This window comes from Acinonyx jubatus, chromosome A1 (genome assembly GCF_027475565.1).
Source record: "Acinonyx jubatus isolate Ajub_Pintada_27869175 chromosome A1, VMU_Ajub_asm_v1.0, whole genome shotgun sequence".
NCBI classification, from domain to species: domain Eukaryota; kingdom Metazoa; phylum Chordata; class Mammalia; order Carnivora; family Felidae; genus Acinonyx; species Acinonyx jubatus.
In genome coordinates, this window is record NC_069380.1 from 205,001,509 (window position 1) to 205,028,687 (window position 27,179).

Sequence of the window (27,179 nt, forward strand, 5' to 3'; positions counted from 1 at the left end):
ACACACACACACTCATACACATACACTCCATTGAGTAGGACTTTTTTTTAACTGCAGCGTCATATCTAAATGCTCACAATTCCAATGCCACGTTATATAATATAGTGACTACTCTTCAAAATATACATTCTCTTTTAAAAATTAGTTTTCTGGAAATAAGGATGCAATTTGGAATTTCTTTTCTCTAAATACAGTATTTAAAGTGTTTGTAGTTAAATTTAGAGTCTCCATATTTCATTACAGTCTTTCTAAAATGTTAATTCCACATAGAATTCCTCATTATAAACTCTTTTGTGAAACCTAAAACAACAGTTAGTGAACAGGACACTCAAAATTATAAGTAAACATAACAAATCCTCTTTTTTTAAATAAATCCTCTCTTGATGCAGAATTATTCAAATGCAGACATTACTTAGAAATAAAAGCAGAGATTATTTTCCCTGCTCCACCTGCACATTCCTAATTTTGATTTTAAATCATCTGAACTAATGACCTCTCACACTTCAGTGTAACTGTGCACCATTCTTCCAATAATGTGTGTTTATGTGTGTGTTTAAAGTTCAAAAAGTAATAGAAGCAAAGGTCTTTTTCTGTTGCAACTAAATGCCACCCAGTCCTAATTTCAGATCACTTCTATTAATAAGCTCCCCCTCTCTAGTTTCGGTGGATATTCCTCTCTTATTCACCATTCTCCTGTTTGGGTACATATATTGGGAAAACGTGGTCATGCAAAGAGTCCTATGACCTTTGTTGATTTCAGCTCTCTATTTTTACTCCTTTAGTCAAATAAAAGATTTTGGCCTGAGCTATGCCACGATGACTCCAAAACACTGAGTCCATTTATTTTACTCTGATGTGATAATATGCCCAAACCTCGTAGGACAAATCTGAAAATACTGGTCCAATGGCCATGGGCAAAATAAACCACTGAATGTCTTGACTGTTGACTTTTTGGCCACCATTGGAGTTTAAAAAAAAAAAGTCTCATGAAATTCCAAATTGATGGACAGAAACTGAAACTCCGTGGAAAATGGAGGATGAGAAAGGAATGATAGTCAATGGATGAATTGGCCTTTATAAGCCTCCGGGCTATTACTTGTTCAGGCCTATCCCTAGATAAAGGACTCAATTTCTGTGTTTAGATTGGTCTGATTATAATTGTGTTCTCATTTTCTTTCCAGTTTTCCTGCTCCTCCTAAACAATTGGGTAAGTAACAAAAATTAAGTATATATTTTATATCTCTTTTTTTGCAGATAGGGTGGTGGGAAGGCACTGGATATAGTCATGGTGTCTGGATTAAAGTTCTGACTCTGGAAAAAATAACTTGTGTAAAGCTGTCAAGTAACTGCTCCACAGTTCTTCAACAGTGAAAGAGTGGGAAGAGGAGAATTTTTCATCTTGATGGTTTTTAAACAGTTCACCCAGTCATAGGGGTCACGAAGGAGAAATACACAAGTGGGCAGGGATGGACATCGATATTTCCCATCTCTTATCCACCCCAATTCAGTAGAGCTTGATATATTGGGCCTCTGAGCAATGATTTCTAAAAATATACCAGATTGTATGCCACCAAGGCCCTTCTAAATCTAAATTTCTTTGTTTTTTTTAAATGTATCATTTATATTGTATTTGGAAATTCTTCCACTGCTAAATATAAAACAGTTTCTTCTTTATACAGTTTCCGTCAGCGTATTTTTTTAATTTAAAGATCTGAGACAGAACTTTAAAAGATTTTTCTTAAATTCACTTTGAACAAAATAAAATGTCTCATAAGAATATTCAGGGGCTTTCAAAAAGTTTATTTGAATTTATAAATAAATTGAAAGAGAAAACTAAACACACAGATAATCTTTTTCCAAACTGGTTATCTGACCTCGTGTTCAGTTGTCAATATGAAAGTATGTAAGGCACTAATAAAAGTTTATCAACAGCTGATAATGAGCTTATATCTTAATGTATAATTTTCAAAAAGCATTCAAGTGGGGTGCCTGGGTGGCTTGGTCAGTTAAGCGTCCGACTTCGGCTCAGGTCATGATCTCACGGTCCGTGAATTCGAGCCCCGCGTCGGGCTCTGTGCTGACAGCTCAGAGCCTGGAGCCTGTTTCAGATTCTGTGTCTCCCTCTCTCTCTGCTCCTCCCCTGTTCATGCTCTGTCTCTCTCTGTCTCAAAAATAAATAAAAATAAACGTTAAAAAATTTAAAAAAAAAAAGCATTCAAGAATCTTAGCTCCACAAAGGATAGGTATAAAATGAAACAAATGTGATCAGTTAAGTAAAAACTATGTTTTGTTTTGTTTTTTCATTTTCTTTTGTTCTCAAGTGTGTTTTAAGTGCATGTGCATGGAACAGTAATATTTCCCGTTCTGGAAACCAATGATAGTCATATTTTTGTATATTAATTATGGATTCTTCACATAGCTGTGAAATTAATTACCTGAGGCAGGGGGAATACACACACAGACACATGTGTGTGTAGTATATGTATATACCATATATGTATATACTCTCTACATTACAGATAGAGGAGGAATTCTTAAAGGAATTTAAATCCTTGCCACTAGCAGAGAGCATTTAAACTTTCTATGATAATCATTCCTTAAAACATTTTACTCTCTTCAACTCATCTCTTCAGCTTAATTTGCTGTGGAGCAACTCAATAGGTACAAAGAGGAAGCAATCCTCCTGACTTTATTAACAAGAGCTCTAGAAGGAAGAAAAGTATCTATGGATTGGAAAAGCCATTGTACTAGTTAAGGTCATTGCCACTTTTCCACCAATACTGGTTCTCAATACCTGCTGGTACCAGCTCTGTCTTATTAGCAGAAATATTCTTTCTATTTTAAGGTGATACCACACCTAATATTGCTATAAATTAAAAGTTAATAAGGAGCAAGAAGATCAGTGAATAAAAAAGAATGATACATGGATGGATAGATAAATAGATAGACAGATGGACAGATAGACAGGCATAGACAAAGACACACATATAAATAAAATAATATATATTATCTTAGCATTCTAAATCCCCTAGGAATCTTGATTTCAATCTCTATTGCCTACTGCCAATGGGCTGTAATATTGATTTGTTTGTCAGCAATCTACTTATCTTCCATTCATCACAAGTGTGGATCTTCAAATAATCTCAGTCACTGTTTTGGGGGGACTTATCCTGGTGATGCTAGTTACAACCATGGTCACTGGCTTTCTTGAGGGAAATTTAACAGAAGCATCTAGGGAGAGAAAAACCTCTCCCTTTGAAGGAGTAGACACTGCCTCCAGGAGAAATGTACAGAGACCCCAGGGAAACTTCTTTTGTTGTCTTTGAAAGAAAAAGCTTTAAATTAAAAACATGACTGAACGTTCATATCAGAATTCAAACTGGGGTCCTGGCTGGATCAGTCAGTAGAGCATGTGACGCTTGATCTCGGGGTCATGTTGGACGTAGCACCTACTTAATTAAAAAATAATAATAATAATAATTTTAAAACTTCAAACCTAAAGTGTTTCAACATTTGGTATTTTGTCTTTTGTTAGACATGGGAGATGAAGTTTATGATGATGTGGATGCGTCTGATTTCCCTGCTCCACCAGCAGAGCTGAGGTAATTAAAATGTCCTCATTTTGAGACAGAAATCAGACTGCTCCAGAAAATTCAACTAGAATAAAACCCCAGTGGGTTATGGATCTCCTGTGTTCGCTCCTGTTTGCTCTGTCCTCTCTCTGATCCAAGCTCTAAGGGTTCTGCTCCATTTGTGGGTGGAGAGCCCTGATCCCCCTTCTCCTTTCTCCTCCCTTGCTTTTCCCTCTTCCCCTACCCCTCTCCCAGTAGTTCGGCTGCTGGTCCCCTGATTATCCCCTGCCCTGTGACTCACTGATGTCTGCACTCATTTATTCATTCAAATATTCATTCACTGGGGAAATATTTGAGAGCCTGATCATGACTGATCTCACCAATTCATCTCCTCCCTTTATTTTTACCCTTTTCCTAAAAGCTTTTTGTCTTGAATGCACTTCTTAGTTTATGTCTCAACCCTCACCTAACTTCTTCAAATCTCTTCTGTCCTCCACAAGATTTTTTTCCTTTTATGAAAAAAAATTATTTGTGTTTTAAAAGGACTTTGTTATGTCTCTTTTTCACAAAAGCATCAGATTCTCAAAGGTTCCATTCAAATTAAAAAAAAAAAAACTGTTCAAGGTGAATAGTGACATTCTTCAGCTCACCTAAGGTTTCAATTTCATTTTAGGCTAAAACTGTATGAAAATCTGTTAAGATCAGTTAGTACAAAAGGAGTCTCTTTTGAAACTTCTTTTGAGGGGCGCCTTGGTGGCTCAGTCGGTAAAGCGTCCAACTTCAGCTCAGGTCATGATCTTGCTGTCCGTGAGTTTGAGCCCTGCATCGGGCTCTGTGCGGACAGCTCAGAGCCTGGAGCCTGCTTTGGATTCTGTGTCTCCCTGTCTCTCTGCCCCTCCCCCACTTGCACTCTGTCTCTGTCTCTCAAAAATGAATAAACGTTAAAAAAAATATTTTAAAAAAATTAAAAAAAGAAACTTCTTTTGAAATAGGAAATAACATGGTAAGATTTTTCTATATTCCAATAAACACAAGCGATGAGCTGATACATACTGTGTATGAAAGCAAGAACACGTCTGTAGCTTTCTCAGGAAAAAAGGATGAATAAAAAGGTCTTGGCCTTGATTAGTTAAAGGCCGAAAGTGACATAAACGGGTGACAATACATAGCGTCTTCTAAGCTATGCTGGAAGAGTGCATGAGCATGTATTCATTTAGCATTTATTTTTTACCAACACCGTTAAGCTAATTTTACTGAATGAAAGTTTCAAGATCAAAGAAACTGAAGGGAGAATACGTTATCATTTCTATGTGAAGATCAAGTTCCACAGGCAAAACAAACATGTAAGATGAAAAGAGAATTGTTCTCCTTTTTTCTGGAAGGAAAATCTAATCTTCTTCAGTGATATGTTCGGTTTGAAAATTCCTCACCATTGGGAAGTCACTTCTATCCCTGACATTTTTAAATGCATTTTTCTGTTTTATATTCCTGTAAAAATGCCACCACATTCCATTAAACAGCTCTCTAGGTACCTGGTTATGCACTGGACCTTTTCTTCAAGTAGAATAAACCCCAGCTGGTTAAACTTGATGTGATAGGTACCGTTCTCTTTACTGCTGCTTATTTTCAGACTTTAAGACTATTTTATGTTCTCTAACAGAAATTCTATTTTTAGCTAAATCTAAATTTCAGTAAGGTATTTTCAAAGAGAGCTCACGGGGCATTTTGAACACTTGTGTATGTCCTGATGGCTCCAAAGTGCTGATTTGGGACAGCAATTCCACTACTGCCCAGAGGACCATAAGACAGGAGAAACTGAGGAAGGATACAGAACCCAAGGAAGGATAATGTGCTAATCCATTTCACAGTAGATAAACTAAATCCCAAGACTCAAAAGTTAAAGAATCAAACATTTTCAATAAATCAGTTGCTAGATTTATTTTAGGTAAGCTAGATAATAATTAATATCAGTGTTCAGAATTTTTCATTATACACAAAAATTCTGATTTTAAAATTCCCTCCTTCAGAGATTCCCAACCTTTCCCTAACATAGACATTCAGCCCTAGCAAATGTCCCTCAACCTTGGTTGCAAATTACTATTACCTGGGGAGCTATAAAGTATGTATGTCAGTATCTAGACCTCACTCAGTTCTACTTAATTAGAATTTATTTAATTTAATTAGAATTTCTAGGAATTAGACATAAGTAGTGGTACTTTTTTAAAACTTCCAGGTGATCCCATATGTGTCCAGGCTGGAGAATCACTATCTTAGGCTTCTTCACCCTTCTAATGACAACCAGCTGGAGTCCATTTGGTGTCTATGAGATGCCAGCCTGGCTCCATTTTAAGAAGATATGAAAAACGGCTCAAGAAAATTCAATAGAATTGTAAACTTTTTTATTTTTAAATAGATAAACTTTTCAAGACATAAAAATCAATTTTTTAAAAAACATTATTTTTCAAAAAGCCTCTTCTATGACAGTGGCCAGGCCACTTAATTACCTAGGAAGGGCTGAAAATATATAGGGAGTTTGACGATAGGCTGAATTATATGGAACCTCTGATGTGTAAGCACGTTTACACTATACCTCAGTCATTTCAATGGTTCAACATAACTAATCACTACTTCCACTTTAACTATATTCTTGTGAAGAATCTCTTCCGTGTATGAAGTATTATCATTTACTACAATGAATGTACTAGATTTCTAAGAAAAGGAACCAACTAAAAACAAAATTGAACAAAATTGTTAAGTGATGGATGAAGTCTTTATTGTATGCTATTCTTTTCAAAGTAAACTAAGTGTTGTTTTATGTGTGTTCTGCCATCTTAGTCAAGGAGCCAAGGCTAAGACAGAAGAAAAAGACCCCAAGAAGCTAAAAAAGCAGGAAAAAGAAGAGAAAGACTTCAGGAAAAAGTTTAAAGTATGTCATATTTAAATAGTAGACAAAGTACAAAATGCTAACGAAAAAAAAACAATGACTTTTAAGTACCACAATGCACTTATTAAAAGTGTAATTATAAAGGCACCTGGGCGGACCAGTCAGTCGGGCGTCCGACTCTTGGTTTTGGCTCAGGTCATGATCTCACGGTTCATGGGTTCAAGCCCTGCGTCAGGCTCCATGCCAAGAGCATGCTAAGAGCATGGAGCCTGCTTGGGATTGTCTCTCTCCCTCTCTCTCTGCTGCTCCCCCATTCATGCGAGCATTCTCTCTCTCTCTCTTTCAAAATAAATAAACTAAAAAAAAATTTTTAAGTGTAATTATCAATATGAGTTATCCATCCTAACTCCTTTATTTACTACAAAATTTACTTTAGATTTTAATTTATCTTATAACAAATTAAGTGAAGTCTCATACATGCACTATATATGCTGCAATAATCATTTACATTTAGTTGTTCTTTGAACTTTAGTAAGAGGATAATCTAAAACTAGAATGGATAAAACAAAGATATGATGTATATGTAATGGAATACTAATTAAGAAAAAGAAGGAAATCCTGCCACTGTGACAACCCTAAGGGCCTTATGCTAAGTGAGATAAGTCAGACAGAGAAAGACAATACTCTATAATATCACTTATATGTGGACTCTTCAAAGGCCAAACTCACAAAAACAAGATACAGTGATAATTACCAGAGGCTGGGGTGGGCGGATGGAGGAGATATTGGTCAAAGGGGTACATACTTTCAGTTATGAGATGAATGAACTTTAGGGGTCTCAGGTATAGCCTGGTGATTATAGTTAGCAATACTGTCTTATATACTTGGAAGTTGTAAAGAGAGTAAATCTTAGGTGTTCTCACCACAAAAAGTGGTAATCATGTGAAACGATAGAGGTGTTAGGTAAAGCTACACTGCTAATCATTTTGCAATATATGAGTGTATCAAATCAACACACGTGTACACTTAAAATTTTTTTAATTTTAAAAATAATGATTATATTAGTTTCATGAGATTATGAGTGGCTTTTCTCTCGAAAATTTTTCTGTAATGCTTTTACATTATTTTTTGCTTGTTTGGCAAAGACTTTTTTTTTTTTTTTTTTTTGAGAGGGAGAGAGAGAGAGAGAGAGAAGCAGGGCTTACCCAAGGCCGGGCTCCAGCTCACCCGATGCATGATCAAACTCACGAACCATGCGTGAGATCATGACCTGAGACAAAGTCAGATGCTTAAACAACTGAGCCACCCAGGCGCCCTAGCAAAGACTTTCTTAATAAATCTGTCAGTAAATGTATTACTTTAATAATACACATCAATCAATCAATAATATAAATGTTTGTATTTTTCCAGTATGATGGTGAAATTAGAGTTTTATATTCAACCAAAGTTGCACCCTCCTTAACTTCTAAAAGGTGGGGGACCAGAGATCTACAGGTGAAGCCCGGTGAATCTCTCGAAGTTATACAAAGCACTGATGATACGAAAGTTCTCTGCAGGAATGAAGAAGGGAAATGTAAGTCACTGCTTACTCTTTGTCAATATGGCATTCCAGGATTTAATAATCAGACACGTTTTCCTGATCACCCTTGTTTTATTAACTTTGTTTTTTCTATGCTTTATGAATTGTGGAAAACATTAAGAAACTAGAGATTTGCGGTGCTGAAATCAGCGTATCTTATTTTCATCCTTTATCGTTTCTCACCTGCTATATTCGGCACTGTGGTGCCAAAGTAATGCCAAATTAGTACTTCCCAAAATGCAGTCCCGCAGACCACCAGCATCAGAAAACCCTTTGTGTATGAAAATCACAGTTGCCTGGCCCCACTCTTGACCTGCTAAGTCATGAGCTCTGGGGGGTGGCAGATAGAACCTGTGATCATAAGATCCCTAGCTTATTCTTAAGTATACTGAAGCAAGAACCACTGTGCTAAGCAGTGAGTGGCTCTTGCTGTCATCTGGTTTTGAAATTATACAGCACATGTCACGTACAGAATTTCCAGTTTTCCTACCTTGCAAATTTACTTGTTTTCATTTCCCATTTGGACACACTTAATACAACATACTCTTCCAAATGAACACAAGAGAGTCCCTGTCTTCTTTGGCTTGATCAGCTATTAAAACTGACTGATGGAAATGTTTTTGTCAAACTTTAAAAAGAAGCTTATTTCACTTAAAGTCCGGGGAAGAGTAATTCGAAATTATGTGTCCTGTATTTAAAATTGAATGGTCAGCGTGGCTGCCCCATATCAGCTTGGGCAGTCTGTGTGGAAACATGAACTCTGAGTCGAATTTTAATGACAGGAAGGTGACTCAGGGACAGGAACTGAAATGGGAGTTTTAAGAATAAAACCAGTGACTCAAGGTTGGGGAAATGGATCTAAAGTTATCATGGAGGAGGTGTGGTTGGCTTTCAAAAGGAGAAAATGGAATGTGGATACAAAGGATTAAAGGCATGAGTAGTGTAGTATTAACACCCAAAGGTCACTGGAGATAATGTGTAGACAGTGCTCCAGGAGACAAAGAAAACCCACATCCACACTAGCATTTGTGAGGATGCAACGCAAGGAATAGCTTTAAGTGCCGAAAAACTCTATGCATGAAAGGGTCAGAAAAAACATTTAAAAGTTTAAAAATTTTGGAGGGCACCTGTTGGGATGAGCACGGGGTGTTGTATGGAAACCAATTTGATAATAAATTTCATATTAAAATAAATAAATAAATAAATAAGAGTTTAAAAATTTTAAAAAGTATGAAGTAAGTTATAATTAATATACCAGCCTGAATATTTACATGATGACTATGATATTAATGTGCAGAAATTCTCATGACACAATAGAAAGAGAAGGAAGAAGCCTGCTTCATGTGGGATAGGACTTATACCCATATCAAAAAATTATGTAAATAAAAGAAATTAACTAAACGGCCAATAGTGGCTGATTGAGGTGATGAGCCTAAGTGAACCTGTTTTCTTTTCTCTGCTTTTTCATAAGAGAAAATTATCCTAGTACTTGTCATGTGGCCCTTTCCCCAGGCGACAAGCCTCAGACCAACCTTGCCACGCTGTCCTGAGATTCTTTAGCAACTAATCCCATCTAAAGCAATGGTCTTCAGTTTCAACGTACATACACATCACATCGGAATCTTGTCAAAAACGCAGATTCTAATTCAGTAGGTCTGAGATGAGGTGTAACATTCTGCATTTTACCAAGTTGCCAGGTAATTGATGCTGAGGTTCACGGAACAAACTCTTGAGTAACAAAGGTGTAAATGACCTCATCAACAACTTGTATAGATGTAGATGAGCAAGAAGATATGGCACCAGAAACAGAAATTTGAAAGAGACCCTTAACTTCCTAGAAGCCAGTGGACCTTAAGAATGAAGAAAATAGGGACGCCTGCGTGGCTCAGTCAGTTAAGCGTCAGACTTGGGCTCAGATCATGATCTCGTGATTTGTGAGTTCAAGCCCCACGTTGGGCTCTGTGCTGATAACGCGGAGCCTGCTTCCGATTCTGTGTCTCCCTCTCTCTCTGCCCCTCCCCTGCTCTCACTCTGTCTGTCTCTGTCTCAAAAATAAACAAACATTTAGAAAAAAAAGAATGAAGAAAATAGTAACTACTCAGGGATGATTTTGTAATCTATCACTTCCTATTTGCATATCATTAATTCTGAATACTGCTATGAATACTGGAGGGCTACTACCCTCTTAGAATTTATCATCAGTTAAAAACGAGAAGTGGAAAGATTGCATGAAGTACTGATAGACAACAATCAAGGGTTCCATGTAACTTTTATCATTTTTTTCTGGTGCAATACCAAGTGCACTTTACAATTCCTAAGCTCACTGATAACTAATTCAAGTCTTAGGTGATTTGGGGTCCATCCCAAACAGAATGGAAACCTGATGATTAAACCAGTAGCACTTGTGTACCTGTTGCTTTTTATTTAAATACTTTCTTTGGCTGGCCTTTGTCTTAACTTGGCTTCCCCATTTAGGAGGTGATTCTGGGAAAAAATCATGCGCAAGTGGAAAAGTGGACAGGAAGAGAAAGGCAGTCAACAAAGCCTTGTTATGGAAAAGGTTGCCACTTGAATAACTGGAGCTTATTCCAGTTAGGAACTCAGAGTAGCAGTGTTATCCCACCCAGTGGGAAATAAATCGCGATGCTTATACATCAACTCCTGTCCATGTGAAGTTGAAGCCTAACTCCTGGGCAGGTGGTGAGCCACTCAGGATACTGGGCAAGCTGACAAAGAGCTTTGGAAGCCAAAGAAAAGAGATCTGTTTAAAAAAAAAAAAAATGCAAGTGCTGTCAGTTGAAAGTTGAGTGAAGCAAAGTCACTGGTGTGGTGAGGGTGAAGGTCTATGGGCAAGGCCACCTGGAGCATCTATTGTTACCTTTCGTGTTAAGCATCATTCCAAATTTTAATTATCATATCTGCTTAATTTCACTTTTATTTTGCCAAATCTCCTGCTTTTCTTAATTTCTCTAACCCTCCTGCTTATTCCTTCCTTGAACTGGATCCTTGATGTTCTTAATTTCCCTAATTTCTGATCCATTCTTCATGTACGTCTATAGGATTTGGGATAATTGTGTAGATTTAACCCTTCTTCATCTAGATTATTGCAATAGCCTTTCAAACGATATGTCTACCTTACTGTTACTCTCATCCAATCCACCTGCCGCACTGTTGTTCAAATATTATTTTTAAAAACACAAAGTCTTTAGGCTAATACGTAAAACTCTTTAGATCTGTCTTCAGGCTCATCAACTATTCTCCATCTGCAACTGACACTCCAAAAATATATATCACTTCCTTGTCATTCCCTGAATATGCCATGCTATTTTATCTTTCCGTGCTATTTCATTCTACTTCGAATGCCCATAACTGTCTATTTTTTTATTTTGAAAGAGAAACTATTTATTTTGAACTATTAATAACTATTAATAACTATTTTGAACTATTAATAACTATAAATAAAACTATTTATTTTGAAAGAGAGAGAGATCATGCAAGTGGGAGAGGGGCAGAGTGAGAGGGAGAGAGAATCCCAAGCAGGCCCCACACTCAGCGCGCAGCCGGACACGGGGCTCGATCTCCCATAGCGTGAGATCGCAATCTGAGCTGAAATCAAGAGTCAGATGCATAACCGACTGAGCCACCCAGGTGCCTCCCAACTTGTCTATTAACAACAATCCATTTGTCATCTAAAATTGGGAGCACATCCACTCCCTGCTCCCCAGTCACCAATCACAGTTCATCTCTCCTCTGTCCCACCATGCTATGGCTTTTGTCCCTGTAATTGTCCTTACCGTTTTACCAATCTATTATTCTTATTAGCCTCTGAGCTTGAGAGTAGCTTCACTGAAATGTTCTCAACATTGTATTGCCAGTACCTCTCCTGGTGCCTGGCATCTTGCTCAGGGCTGGCTTACTAAACTGAATGTAACAATTTGGAGATTGCAGTTGGAAAACCAGATGAAAGTCTGACATATAGACACACACAGGAAGAAGTCTATGGAATAGTTTCACTTGTTAGAAGACAGAAGTTCTCCATCTTAGCTTTAGTGATGTGGTTTGCTTGTTATGTATCATTTAGGAGACTTTAAATCTTTCAGTTCCTTGTTTCTACATCTGACCGCCATAAAGGCATTTGCAATCCAACACCATGGTAACCCTAACAATTTCCTTACTTTCCATTCTTCAATCCATCAGAGAAAAGAAAGCATAGTTTACTTCAACTTATTTTGTAATGGTAGAAATTAGAGGCGAAAACATGAACAATAATCTCTTCCCATTGTGGAATGGAGTACAAGCCACTTTCACAAGCATTATCACATTTGATCAGTTCACTCACTGACTTATGGAAACACATATCGCAGAGGTGTTGAGATCTTAAATATGTATTTCTGGCACATTCCCAAATGTTTAGAATTTCTCACTAATATTTGCACATATTCCACAACTCAATGTCTCATAAGCTGTGGGTTTTTCCACTTCCTGTCACCAGAGAAAAAATTTTCTATAAAAAGTGTGGAAGGAGACATGAACTGAATTATTTGTGGTTAAAATGTTCTCCATTTCCTTTGGGCATCTAAGAAAGGGGAATTTCAAAGAGAGTTTAGATTTTCTCAAATCCAGTTGATCATTTCTTTCCTTAAGTTATTTTGTTTTCAGTTTAATATAAAACATGCTCACTGAAGAAAATTTTTTTAATTCAGAAATTTTAAAAGTCTACTGATTTGAAGCCCTAGAAATAGAGAGAGACAGAGAGAAAGAAGAGAGGGAGAGAGAACGTTTCTGTAACACAAGGCTAATAATTTATATCTAGTCTTATACGCAGTGTTTTATTTTTTTCTGTCTGTTATATTATGACCATGTTTCCTTGAAGTCAGATATTATTCCATTTGCTGAGGTAAATCTATGCAACATGATTTTATTGTTTTTAAACTGTGTGAAGCCAAGTTGAGTAAATTTAACTTTATATCTGGACTTGTTAGAACAAATGAAATAATAAAAAAAACATTACTTTTTTTGTTGCTTATTACTAAGTAAAAAATTTGGAAACATTAGAATGAAGATATTTTCTACTTTTCCAAAGATGATTTTGTATTTCCTTCATAATTTTATTCACAACAACCTTCTGGAAGGTGAGTCAATCCTGAGAACTGGCACATGTAAGGCATGGATATTACTTTCTCAGTTAGCTCTAACCCACCGCATAATTCAGAACATTTGTTTCAAGCCACTGTTCTGCTTTATGAATGTGAAGTTTCCAAATAATAAATTCATATTTTGTGTGAGAATCCGTGGTACGCCAGCACCCACAGTAAACATGGCGACCATTCTACGTGGTATGGAGCCGTGATGACTTTTTTGTTCATTTCCTTCATATTTTTCATTAATTTTCCTTATAATGGATGTACATGGAACATTTAAGCAAGGAGATCATTTTTCTACTGCAAAAAAAATTATTTCTAGGGACTATAATGGGGAGATTATATAAAATATAAAAATTCATGGTAAGTCACTTGTTTTTACACTGTCATGAATCATGCTTTTAAGAGAATGAAGTTTTAGAGATTTTTAAAGGTACTAGACATCAAAACCTATGCTCTATTAAAAGTCGTTAACCCTGTAAAGATGCTATACAATAGTAATTTTACAGCTAATGAGCCCCAAATTATCACATCACTTCAGAAAACTAAAATAGAGGAATACAGTACATCCCACACCGCATCTCCTTGATACATGTTTCTGAGATAATGTTCACAATCAGTCATATTTATTTATCTCACACACACAAGCAACAGCAACAGCAGAGCATTCAACAAAAGAGAAAACCATTCCTTAGAGCTCTCACACAGGCAAGATATAGGAGGAAATGTAATAGGGGCTTTAGAATCTAGAAGAATACGTATTTTATAATTAATTTTGTGAAGACAGGCTATTAAGCCGTATATCATGAGTTACTGACTTTGGTCATGTGAAGGACTGTTTATTGCTTACTTATAAATTTTAGCATAAATGAGTTTTTGAAAGTAGATTATCTAAAAGCACAGGAAAATAGAAAACTTTAAGATCCAAAAATGGTGATTATATTCTCTTTGTTTTGTTCTTTATTTCCTTTAATATTATAAAGACGAAAAAAAAAAAACAGAAATATATTCAATGCTGGAGTGAGTCCAACCTCTGGCAGCAGTTTATAATCTCTTAAACATTTTCCTAATTTTGTATCTTCTAATTTTAGTTCAGAGACTTTGCAAAGCCTGAACAGCTCACAATGAGATTACCTCCACTGTAAAAACTTCAGCTCATACATGTCATTATTTTTAAATTATTAATTTAAACATGAATATATCATGAGAACACTTATTATTGTATTCTTTTATTTCCCAATTTTTAAAAAAATTTTAGTGTTTATTTACTTATTTTGGGGAGAGACGAGAGTGTGAGCAGGGGAGGGGCAGAGAGGGAGGGAGAGGGAGAACCCCAAGCAGGCTTTGTGCTGTCAGCACAGAGCCCGATGGGGGGTGGCTCAGAGTCATGAAGCTATGAGATCATCACTGGAGCCAAAACCAAGAGTTGGATGTTTAATCAACCGAGCCACCCAGGCGCCCCTATTTCCCGCTCTATTCTAAGGAAAAAAATTCAAACATAAGCAGAACCACCAATTTTAACTAGTGAGGAGTTTGCAACCATTACTGTCTATAGAGCACTATTCACATTTTATTTTAGCCCCAAACATCAGTACAGGTAAAGACAGATTTCAGCTATTGGGACCTTGACACAAAATCCACAATTTCTTCTAAAAACTTGTTATCTGCACAGATTTTCTCTTTTGAGAGACACATGTAGATTGAATTTGTTAGAGACAAACTTATTCCCCTTTAAAAATGGTGTTAAATTATGATATATACCTTAATTTTTTTTAGAAGTCTGTTAACATGAAATCGATAAAAGAACTGTGATATAAAAGACAACCAAGGATATTAATTTTAGATGTTCTTACATTAATAATTTTTGCCACTTTTGCTTTAACTGAAATAAAAAAGGAAGGTATAACAAGGTCTGACTTTTCATACTCTGAGGAAAATATTACATTATTGCTCTTTTATCATTTTGACATATGCTACATTATTTCCATATGACAGGAATTCAAAGAGAACTTTGATTTTTCCTTTTCCAAATAGGATTTTATTTTAATTTTTTTTTAATGTTTATTTATTTTTGAGACAGAGACAGAGCATGAACGGGGGAGGGTCAGAGAGAGAGGGAGACACTGAATCTGAAGCAGGCTCCAGGCTCTGAGCTGTCAGCACAGAGCCTGATGCGGGGCTTGAACTCACAAACCGTGAGATCATGACCTGAGCTGAAGTCGGACGCTTAACCTACTGAGCCCCCCGGGCGCCCCTCCAAATAGGATTTTAATAAAGTTTTCATTAAAAAGTGGTGAATATCTTGGGGCGTTCGGGTGGCTCAGTGGATTGAGCATCCAACTTCAGCTCAGGTAATGATCTTGTGGTTCGTGGGTTCAAGCCCCATGTCGGGCTCTGTGCTGACAGCTCAGAGCTTGCTTTGGATTCTCTACCCTCCTCTCTCTCTGCCCCTCCCCTACTCATGTGCACATGCCCTCCCTCTCTCTCTCTCTCTCTCATAAAAATAAATAAGCATTAAAAAAATATTTCTTAAAAAAGTGGTGAATTTCTTGATAAAATATTTCGATGGAGTTCTTTTTACCCTGGAGTATTTCAAGGAAAAATTCATTTTCTTAAGTTTTAATCTAGAGTTTCACTTGTATGATCCCAGCTTTTTTAAAAAATGTTTTTGCATGTTAAGTCAATGGCGATATGACATCAGTGTGTCTAAGTAAGTTTATTATCATTTGTATTAATCTTTGTCTATGAGTTTCCTGGTTTATAATTTTTTACACATTTACTCTAATAAAACTTATATCTAAAGTGGACCAAGCCCAATAGATTGATTCAGTGAAAGAATTTAGAGGCTATATTGACAAGGCAGTAAATGGTACTAATCTCAAGCATAGAGCAGTGTTTAGGTGCCAATCCAAAACTACGAATTCCAAATGTTAGTAATACTAATTAAATGTCAGCAGACATTTTTTTTTCAGGAAAAATCGTTTGTATTTTTTCTTAGGATTATTTTGCACAATAGAGGCACAGATAGGTACTCAAAAAAAATCTTTGCTTTCTTGCATAAAATGGGTCTATTTTCTGTTTAACAGGGAATCACTAGACTGCCTGGTATGTGTTCTTCTAATAATGATTTGTTTCAAAAACAAAATTAAATTTAAGAAAGGGAGGTGTGCCTGAATGGCTCAGTCAGTTGAGTTTCTGACTCTTGATTTCGGCTCAGGTCCTGATCTCAGATCATGGGATCAAGCCCTGTGTCAGGCTCTGCAAAGGGTGTAGAGACTTTTTAAGATTCTCTCTCTTTCTACCACTCTGGCTTGCTCACTGACTCTCTATAAAAAATCAGTTTAATTTAAAAAATAATGATTTGATTCACGAAAGATGAAAATGCATGGTCAAATGGCAAAAGCAGCCGTGGAAGATCTTCCACACTGGGCATACAAACCATTCCATCCTCCCCCAAGTAATCACCAGATTGCTGAGCTGAAAAGGGAGTTGAACACGGTTTTGACTCTGCTCAACCTAATCACATTTTATAAGTTAAGGTTCTGATCGGTGGTATTTGGAATACCTATTTATGAACTACTTTTGTATTTGGAGAAACTGCATATTCTTCACAAGACTGGGGCACATGGATAACACCTCGAAGAAATAGGGTAAAATGTGGAAGAGGCTTGTGTGCCAACTTGCAGTAACTTTAAGATAGTTTGTTTCTCTTTAAGGGGAAAGAGTGTAAATGGAGGAAAAGAGAGGTGTAGGAGAGAGAGAGAAAAGTTAGAAAAGGAGAAGAAAGAAAGGAGAGAAAAGTGGACACAAGTGAGAAAAATGGGTCATATTTGGAGATAGATCTAATTATTCAGTATATTAGATCACATTACATCATATTAGTTATTCCATTCTTTTTCACTTTCTTAAAAGAAACAGTAAAGATTTTTCAATGCTGTACTATTAATAAAATTTACTTTTCTTTTTTTTCATAGATGGTTATGTTCTTCGGAGTTACTTGGTGGATAAGTAAGCTCATTTCCCTCTACTACTATACTTGTAAAAAGAATGCTATGCTCTTCTTTAAGAAAGATTCCTAATATCATTTAAATAATACAACCTACTAAACTATCATAAATAAATTTTAAAACAATATGCTATACTAATGTCAATATTGTAATACCTAATAAAGTTAAGGTTTTCATAAAGTGTTACTCTTCTAAATAGACAAGAACCCTTCTCATTCATGAGTATACAGTTCACATTCATTGGAGACAGACATGGCAAACATTGGAGACAGGTCAAAACCACTAACACTTTCATAAGTATTTTGCCTTTCACTTATTGATTAATGCAGTTGGTTGAATTGAATTAATCAGGGACCAATTAGTATCTACACAATAGGTGCTAATGTCACCTGTTAGTAATTTGGCCCCCAATTGAGGGCTTTTCTTTACTCACACTAGGCATAGTAGAGTATTAAGTTGTCTTTTTGGAAGCATGCCCAAAAAAAGATCGTCGTAAATGTTTCTTCTATTCTTATGAATAAGATGTTGTCACAGCCTGTTACCAGTGTGCTGTTAGAGTCCCCCCTCAAACATTATAAGATACTGTTCCAAGCATATCAGTGCAAGAAATGACCTCCATTATCAGGTCATATGCCAACATAAAGATTTACAGAATTCTGCATTATAATAAAGTCAAGGAAGGTTCACAAAGTATATCCATAAACAACCGACACTAATCAGAAAGAGGCAAATCAATGCCAAATGCTTTGTCAGAAAACTAGTGAAGAGTCAAAAGAAAGATAATCATAATATATTTATTTTTCTCAGAACCTTAATCACGATGGTAGGCAAGGGACTTTTCTATTTTATGAAAGATACAAATTTCAAGAAAGAATATGTGGCAAACCATAGGACCACATCTTCATCAGTGATTATTACAGGATGATTAAGAGAGAATTTAGAAAGTATACTCTAAGTAATTATTGGTTCACCATCTATTGAAGTGAATTGATACTTAATGTTTATTGAATGAATGATAGGAAAATCTGTCCTCTTTGCATTTATATCAGATTTCCAAGAGCCAAACTCTCCCTCAGTCTCAGAGGATCCAAACAGAAGGCATAGGCAACTCATAGCATCTGCCATAGTAGCCCCAACTTGGAGGGCCTGCTGCTGCTTCCATGATAAAAGCACAGAGGCAGTCCAGGAACCCAAAGCGGGTCTGGTCTGACAGTCACCTTGTGTTTCTGAACTTTGAAACTGTATCCTACACTTCAAGGCTATATTAGCATTTATAATACTTTCTATTTTAATTACTTATATATCATTATTTCCTCCATTAGAATGTAAGCTTCTTGAAATCAAAGCTTGTATCTCATATTTATTTTATTTTTATTTTTTAAGCTTATTTTTATTTTTGAGAGAGAGGGAGCAAGCAAGGAGGGGAGGGGCAGAGAGGGGGACAGAGGATCTGAAGCAGGCTCTGTGCTGACAGCAGCGAGCCCAATGTGGGGCTTGAACTCACGAACTGTGAGATCATGGCCTGAACTGAAATCAAGAGTCGGACACTTAACCAACTGAGCCACCCAGGCACCCCTATCTCACTCATATTTATATCTCCTGGTACATAGGAGGGATTCAGTAGGTATGTAAAATAGAATATTTCACAAAGATTCAGAACCAAGTAAAACCAAAATATGTAAAAGTCGCTAGAACTATTATTATGCATGTAACCTATAACTATAAATATTTTTAGAATTATATGACATAAGAATCATCATAATAATCACATCTTGGCTACTCATTTTGTCACTAATATTTACATATCTTATAATTCATATTTACAAATTATAATTAGAAACATGCAAAAATGGTGCACCTACTTCCTATGCCAAATGTATTCTATTTCATTCAACATTTGAAGTTCAAGTAAAAGTATAAATCTGATATTAACAAATATAAAGAATCCACGGGGCACCTGGTTGGCTCAGTCAGAGGAGCACATGACTTGATCTCGAGGTTGTGAGTTCAAGCCCCATGTGGGGTGTAGGGATTACTTAAATAAATACATTTTTAAAAGAAATCCATTAGGGCCCCCAGTGGAGTATCATGCCATGATTTTTCAGCTTGTTCAGTTCAACAAACTTAATAAGCTTTTCTTACCAGATATGGCTGTGTGCTAGGCACATGGTTGGATCCAAAGATGATAAAGCATGGTATATGTTCTTGAGGCATGTTTCCATTATTTTGTGTGTCTATGATATGGAATAAGTTGTGGGTTTTGGTTATTTTTAGAATAGAACAGAAGATTAGGCTAAGCCAATGAAAGACGATGTAGATGAATATGAAGTTTTTTCCCACTTATAAAAGCATAACATGTAACTTCTCAGCTTTAAATGCTTTATTGTGTCATATAAAATCATATGATTAACTTTTTAATCTAAATATTGCCTTAATGTTAAGATGATACCTTCTTTAAGATAAAAATTATTTTCTGTATTTACAGTGATGGAGAGATCTATGATGATATTGCTGATGGTAAGTTTCACATGGCACCCACCGCAGAGAACAGTAACAGTGAATTCATTCTTACAAATACTAAAAATAGCTTGCTGGATAAATTAGAGCTTTCTAATCTGATCAGAATTTGAATCACTTGAAAACGTTAGGAAAGGTAAATGCTATGGTATAATTTTAAAATATTATCTTTGCACATGACTGAAAATCAAGCAAGAATCTTATTTATTTTCTTTGAAAACAGAAGTATGAAAATAATTGGTGAGTATTCATTATACCATTAATCTTACTATGAATTACTTTCATACACAAAAATACGCATGCTTGACCAATTAATAGGTACTTATTTTATAACCTATAATGCTCATTAATATTCTCTTAGCATCACATATTTATAAATTAAGATCTAAAAAATTAATCTCAACTGAAATGATACATGGAGTTAATCAGGTGGTCTTTTAGTTTCCTTTTAAACATGATTCTTGCTGGATTTTAACATCTTTAATCTCAATTAGAATGACTACCAAAGAGTACATTTAATTAAATGCCAGATAAAATAATCCTGAGTCTAATTTTGATAAAGAGTAAATCTATCCAGAAACTCTGTTAGGATTGCATACTGAGCAATGAACATATAGGGTCTTCCATTTAACTACTTTTTCATAAAGTGAGCCAGTTCTACATTTTTTAAATCCTAAATCAGAGGAGTGTGAATCACCCACATTTCTAACCTTGGAACACTTAGAAGATATGTGTTCTATATAACTACATTGAAATTCGTTGTTGTTTTTTTTTCAGGTTGCATCTATGACAATGACTAGGTCTCAGCTATGTTCATTCTGCTGTGTTCATTTGACGCCAGTATGAAATCTGAGCTTTAGCTGACCTGTTATTGGATATCACAGAAAATGAACTCAGAAACGACTTATTACCATTTGTTTTAAAATTCTGATTATCTTTACGAAATTTTGAAACTTTGGACTTAGAAAATGATCTTAACATCTTGGAAGACTGCGTCAATGAGATGTAGAATTATTAAATATTCCATTTCTGCCTCAGCAACAATTATGAAGGCGCTTCTCTGAGACCATCAGTAGACCTCCCCTTCCTAAAAAAAAAAAAAAAAAAAAAAAAAAAAAAAGAAGAAGAAGAAATGACTGTGTTGTCTAAAGAAACATGAGGACAAAGAATAAAGAAATATAAGGAAGGAAATTTTAAGACATTCCACAAGAAGGAAAACCATTGTTTGAACCGCTAATTATGATTGTATCTTATATTCTTCATTCAAAGTATCTATCTTTAAAAAGGTAGAACTTGCTGGGGGGATAAATGTTTTCAAAAATTATAGCTGTAGCAGAATTTTTGTATAAAGATTGCCCCTGATTGTTAATTGTGAATATATGTTAATTATTTGATAAGAATGTATGCATTTAGTATGCACATTTAAGATTAAAACTGTAGAAGAGTCAAAAATAAGTTTTCTTTTTGCAGATTCATCCACTAACAGTTTAATTATGTGCTCTGTTTAAAGTACTGTTTTAACTAGAGTAGATATAAATGAGGGCTACCCTAAAATTATGAAGAATGGAAGAACGGACTTTGAAATTAATTAGACTTTTATGGTACCTCTTTACTGCAAAGCCTCGTTTGAAGGTTTTTGTTTTTCAATTACCTCTGTGGAACTGTTTTTTTTTTTAACCACTTTACAGAAAAGTTGGCCTACTGTTTCGAGTAGGGTGTTCCCTACTCATACATATTCATTCCCAAAGCATCTCCAAAACAAAACATGGGGCATTTGGGTTCCAAATGCTAAGAACACTAAACACCATGATACAAAATGCAAAACCCTAACACACAGGAAAATCCTATGTTAAGTAATTTTTTCACAACTTCCAAAATATGCAAATCATAATGCTGGCTTTACTAGTAATGAATGGTGATGTGAGATTGGGTAATTTATTTATCTCCCCCTGCCCCGTTTGCTCATCTGGAAATTATAGAATTAGATTAAATCAGTTTTTCCAAACTTTTTCACTACCAGTTACCTCAAACTTTTATAATCCATTCCCCAGCCCCAACCTCATATTTCAGAAGCTTTTGTTTATTTTTAAAACTCATTGATTAAATAATGATTAATGCATTTTCCATATCGTAATATTGCAAAGGCCCATTGGAGCTTCTGAAGAGTGGCCCTACTGAATTGACATCATTTCAAATAACTGTAGCCTCAGGGGCACCTGGGTGGTAGCTCAGTTGGTTAAGCATCTGACTCTTGATTTTGGCTCAGGTCAAGCATGGGATCGAGCCCTGCCTCAGGCTTGAGCTGACAGTGCAAAGCCTACTTGGGATTCTGTTTCTCCCTCTGTCTCTGCCCCTCCCCCACTCACACTCTCTCTTTATCTCAAAATAATAAATACATAAACTTTAAAAGAAATAATTGTACCTCAGCCTTCATATAGGTGAAGTGGGATTTCCATTTGGTGTGTTGAGATTTGAAAATAGATCATAAACCTTTACTACTCAATTTATAGATTTCTGGAGGTCTGAGACTCCCTACATTAAAAACCAATGATGTCAAAGTCCCCTCCCAATTATGAAATACTTTGATGTCTACTTTTTGGTGGAGTAAGCCAGTATATGCTCATATGATAAAATTATTTTAATACTAAATTACATAGCTCAAAAGTGGTTTCGTTTTGTTAAATTTGGTAGTAAATATACATAATACCCTAACAGTGTATTTCCAGTAATTTTTTTCTGATTGAGAATAACATAAATTCAATACAATGTCAGTTTTTAAAATTCCAGATTAAATCAAGAGAATATTTGAGTTTTGGGTTATACACCAAGAAACAGACACACACATTGCTACAAAAGATTAATGTAATAGGTAATAATCTTAATATAAAAGATATTTGACATATTAATTTTAATATACCAAATATTATTTCTGTTATAGTTTTGTGTATAGAATTTTGTCACATGAGAAGAGCTACAAATAAATAAAACCTTCCACGGATAACTTTGCCCCCTACTTCATCAAGAAATTGAGGTCATCAGCCTTTCTCTCCCATATTTTCATCTCACATCTGCAAGTCTTTCTCTAAGCCCAATCTTACCTTTTTGCTTTAACCTCAGAGGATGTTGTTCCTCCTGTTCAAGACTAAACCTTCCACCATTGCCCCTGATACTTTGCTTCCTATTTGGAATGAAATTGAAATAATCAAACACAATTCCCTTCAACTTCCAACAATGTCCAACCTTAATCATATTCAGACACTCTCCCAAGGAATAAGATGCCACTCCTCAAAGCTACAACTTGTGTCCCATTTCTTCCTCTTTCTCTGGAGTTTTCTTCCTTCACAATTCATTCTCATTCTCCCCTGCCCCCCCTAAAAAAACACACACATATATACACACACAAACTCCCCCCCCCATCTTTTGCCCTTTCCCTTCTTCCCTTCCTCTTCTTTAACTTCTCTCAATTTGCAGATTCCCTCCTCTAGGCTTACAAGCATACTGACGTCTTTCCCATTCAAAAAAACAACAGAAACCTTTCCTTGAATCTAAATATCTCTCTAACTACAGCCCATTTCTATCTTTCTTTTCTCATCCCATCGTCTTAAAATGGTAGGGAACATTTGACAACCAGAAAGATGTGCTTCAAAGACCTGCAACTATGGGGAGCTTAATTCACCATAGATCCTGCCTTCTACACTCTGAAGCCCATCACCACACTTGTGCTGACACCAGGCTTCCCACAGACTGCTCCTAGCTGATGGCTGAGCATAGCAGTCCTGTTCCTAAAAGATACAGAAGACCTCAGGTAGTGGGGCTGTGGCTTGAAGACTCCCCAACAGCCTTGCTAAAACTTCCCTACCCTGCATAGTACTCTGAGACGCTTCCTCCTGACATTCTTCCCTCCCCTCTTCATTAAGGTCAGACTTGCATTGCTCTCAGATGGCTCCTCCAACCTTCCCTGCCTCCCTTCCCCTGTTTCCTCTCACACATACATTTTTCCATTTTTCTGCAACATCAGCCATTTATGATGCGAAATAAATCAGATGAAGCACAAGCCACACTATAGCTTTCCAACCTGCCAATAATAAGGAGCCTCTTTGTGGGAGTGAGTGATGGACAAACTTTATTTAGTGTCTAGGACAGCCAGATTACATTTCTGTTAGAAGCACGGAATGCCATTGAGAGGTCTAACAGGAATATAATCATAAAAAAACTAATGCTGCTTGCATACTAACTTCTTAGCATCTGATATGTTGCAAATGCCATGGCCTGGAACAGAAATTTAAAGTCAGTTTGTGGTTTGGGACATGCCCAACTGAGAATAATACTCAATAGCTGATACAGACCATTAGTGGCCGGGTGCTTATTAACAAAGAACAAAGAAATACCTTCTACGACCACCTTCTCATTTCAGTTCTTAGAAACAGATCTTTGAGATATTGTAGTATTTTTCAAAACCTTTAATGAAGTTAATGAAGAATCTTATTCAGGCATGTAAACTATCTCTTCCCTTTCAAACTCATGATCTTACACTCACCATCAGATATGGCAGCTTGAGTCTCCATCATACTTCTAGGAGTAATATTGAGAGTAAAACTCTTTAAGTTAGGATGAAATTTTAGGTTTTGTTCTTTTTTTTAATTTTTCTTAACATTTATTGATTTTTGGGAGAAAGAGAGAGAAAGAGAGACAGAGCGTGAGTGGGGGAGGAGCAGAGACCTAAGCAGGCTCCAGGCTCTGAGCTGTCAGCATAGAGCCCAACGTGGGGCTTGAACTCGCTGACCGCGAGGTCATGACCTGAGACTTTCATGACCTGAGCCAAAGTGGGATGCTCAATCAACCGAGTCACCCAGGCACCCCTAAATTTAGGTTGTTGTTCTTTAGCTAACATGATATGCTTGTCAGAGCTTCACCCTATATGGTAGCAGCTGTGTTAAGAAAAGCACTGAGAAGAAAGAAAGAAAAGAAAGAAAGAAAGAAAGAAAGAAAGAAAGAAAGAAAGAAAGAAAGAAAGAAAGAAAGAGAAGCACTGAAATGCTGTTGCCACCCACATTGCTTCAGGGGACCAGAGGTTTGTTTTTGTTGTTATCTTGTTTTGTTTTTTGGTTTCTGGTCTTTACTATGTGTAGATCTAAAAGAGTTGCACTAAGCTACAATGGTTACTAACCTCCGAGATCTAAATAAATACACAGGATACAGGACTAGAAAACCAAAACCACAAAGTATTAAAGGTTTTTATGCATTTGTCTACAAGAGAAACAACAGAAAATTCTCTCCTATTCCTAATATAGCTGTAGAAACAGACATACTCGGAAGGTATCTTAGGCTGGGTTGTCCAGAAGCAGAGCTTCAGACTGGAATTCTTGTGTGAGGGATTTGTTGAGGGGGCTCTGCAGGAAAAAGAATCTGTAAGAATGAGGGACGGCGCAGGGGAAGGAGTTGCATAAAGACATGGGTCTCACTGCAGTCCGGGTTCAGCCTGGTTCCAAAAGAAAATGCCAGAGCAGAAATGGCTCCGTTGAGTCAGCCACCCTGAGACAAGGGAGCTGGGCTTGTATCTCCCCATCAGCAGTCGCTGGCTACCGCAGGCTTCTTCCCCCCAACCTCAATCTCCTCCATGACTGTGAGTAACACTGCCTCTTTGGGCTGAGAGAAACTCTCTCCAGTAAGGTGCAGCTGTGAGTTTCAGTAGTCAATTCTTACACAGTTGAGGGATGGGTGCGCCCACCGGGAAAAGTTACCAGGGATAGATCAGAAATAAATTTTCTGCAGAGGGTCGCCTGGGGTGTGGGGGCAGTTAATTGGGTAAACGTCCAACTCTTGGTTTCGGCTTAGGTCACGATCTCACAGTTTGTGAGTCCGAGCCTCCCATGGGGCTCTGTGCCATACCAGAGCCTACTTGGGATTCTCTCTCTCTTCCTCTCTCTCTCTCTCTCTGCCCCTTCCCCCACTTTTGTGTGCACTCACGCTCTCTCTCTCTCTTTCACACACACACACACACACAAATAAATAAATAAACTTTAAAGAAAATTCTGTAGAAATAGTGGGCTTTCTCATCAAATAGGAGGAGACATAAAAGTGTATATATTATGGACCAAACACTAAAGCTGGCCTTTCTTACATCATTAAGGGGATGCCCCAGCTTGTCAAGGTCCTGTGAGCATCCTGAATCATTTCAGTGGCAATGTCACCTAAGCCACCAGATTTTACACTGGGTAAGTATGTTGAGAGGCATCTGAAAGATGAATGTTCATTATGAGTCTATTTATCATTATTCTATGTATCTTACTCATTTATTCAAAAGGTAAAATCATTCGAGCCAATTCCATATATGGGCTGCATTGTCACTGTCATCCTCACCATCTATTAGCATTTTTTGTGTGCTTACTATATGCTAGACACTTTGCCGAGTGTTCTGAGCCTCGTCCTATTTAAACCTTATGTCAACCCTATCAAGTCAGGCTCAGAAGAAATGCAACGTAGATGTGATATGTGCTTTGCCCAAGTTTCAAGATCTTATTATTGTGATATCCTGCTTTCCGTGTGTATGATACACACTTCTCCCGATTCCTGAATAATAATAATGAAAAGGATGAAAATTGTTTTCTTTTTTAATTTTTAATGTTTATTTTTGAGAAAGAGAGAGAGACAGAGAGACAGAGAGACAGAGCTCAGGCAGGGGACAGGCAGAGAGAGAAGGAGACATAGGATCCAAAGTAGGCTCTAGGCTCTGAGCTGTCAACACAGAGCCGGACCGGGGGCTCAAAGTCACAAACTGCGAGATCATGACCTGAGCCAAAGTCAGAAGTTTAACTGACTGAGCCACCCGGGTGTCTCAGAAAATCATGAAAATTGTTAGTGAGAATCAAAGAAGCCAGAAATTAGGAAAATAGCTGGTTCTTTTTCATTTTGATGCAGGTGGCAAACAGAAATGTTCGTGTCAAATACGGTACAGAACCCAGTTTCAAGAGAGAGACTCATAAGTTTTAAAATACATATTTAGTTAATGTTGAATTATAAACATTATAAACAAAAAAAAAATGGTAACAACTTGGTATGATTGACCCTTTAAAAACTAAAATACCAGGATTTACATATTCCAAGTAGAATTGTTCCTTCAAATTAGTCAATTATAGTGCTCTACACTTATTTCAGTGGTTTGCATAAGATTTATTATTCTGCCAGAAAGGGAGGAATGTCACTTTCAAATTTGCCTTTGCAACTTATGAAAAATTTATTTATAATACCTTTGCTATCAAAAGATAGCAAATGTTTAGCCTTTGAAAACGGATTCAATTTTTACCAACAGGCTAAAACCTCATCTGGTGTATAAGGCAGGTGAGGGGCGCCCAGGTGGCTCAGTCGGTTGAGTGACCAACTTCAGCTCAGGTCGTGATCTTGTGGTTCACGGGTTCAAGCCCCATGTCAGGCTCTGTGTGCTACAGCTCAGAGCCTGGAGCCTGATTCTAAATCTGTGTC

General features: G+C 36.7%; 1 protein-coding gene across 8 annotated transcripts in view; it reads left to right on the forward strand.

The window, feature by feature from the left end:
* The window catches only part of FYB1 (FYN binding protein 1), a 166,492-nt gene extending 145,337 nt beyond the window's left edge, over positions 1-21,155 (forward strand). For all 8 annotated transcript variants that reach the window (XM_053201301.1, XM_053201290.1, XM_053201297.1 and 5 more), the window contains 7 exons: positions 1,182-1,207; positions 3,536-3,602; positions 6,408-6,498; positions 7,867-8,029; positions 17,151-17,184; positions 19,669-19,700; positions 20,478-21,155. In XM_053201301.1, the coding sequence (XP_053057276.1) occupies positions 1,182-1,207; positions 3,536-3,602; positions 6,408-6,498; positions 7,867-8,029; positions 17,151-17,184; positions 19,669-19,700; positions 20,478-20,500 (436 nt within the window). In that variant the 3' untranslated portion in view covers positions 20,501-21,155. The remainder of the gene's footprint in view (positions 1-1,181; positions 1,208-3,535; positions 3,603-6,407; positions 6,499-7,866; positions 8,030-17,150; positions 17,185-19,668; positions 19,701-20,477) is intronic.
* Positions 21,156-27,179: the final 6,024 nt, after the last annotated feature.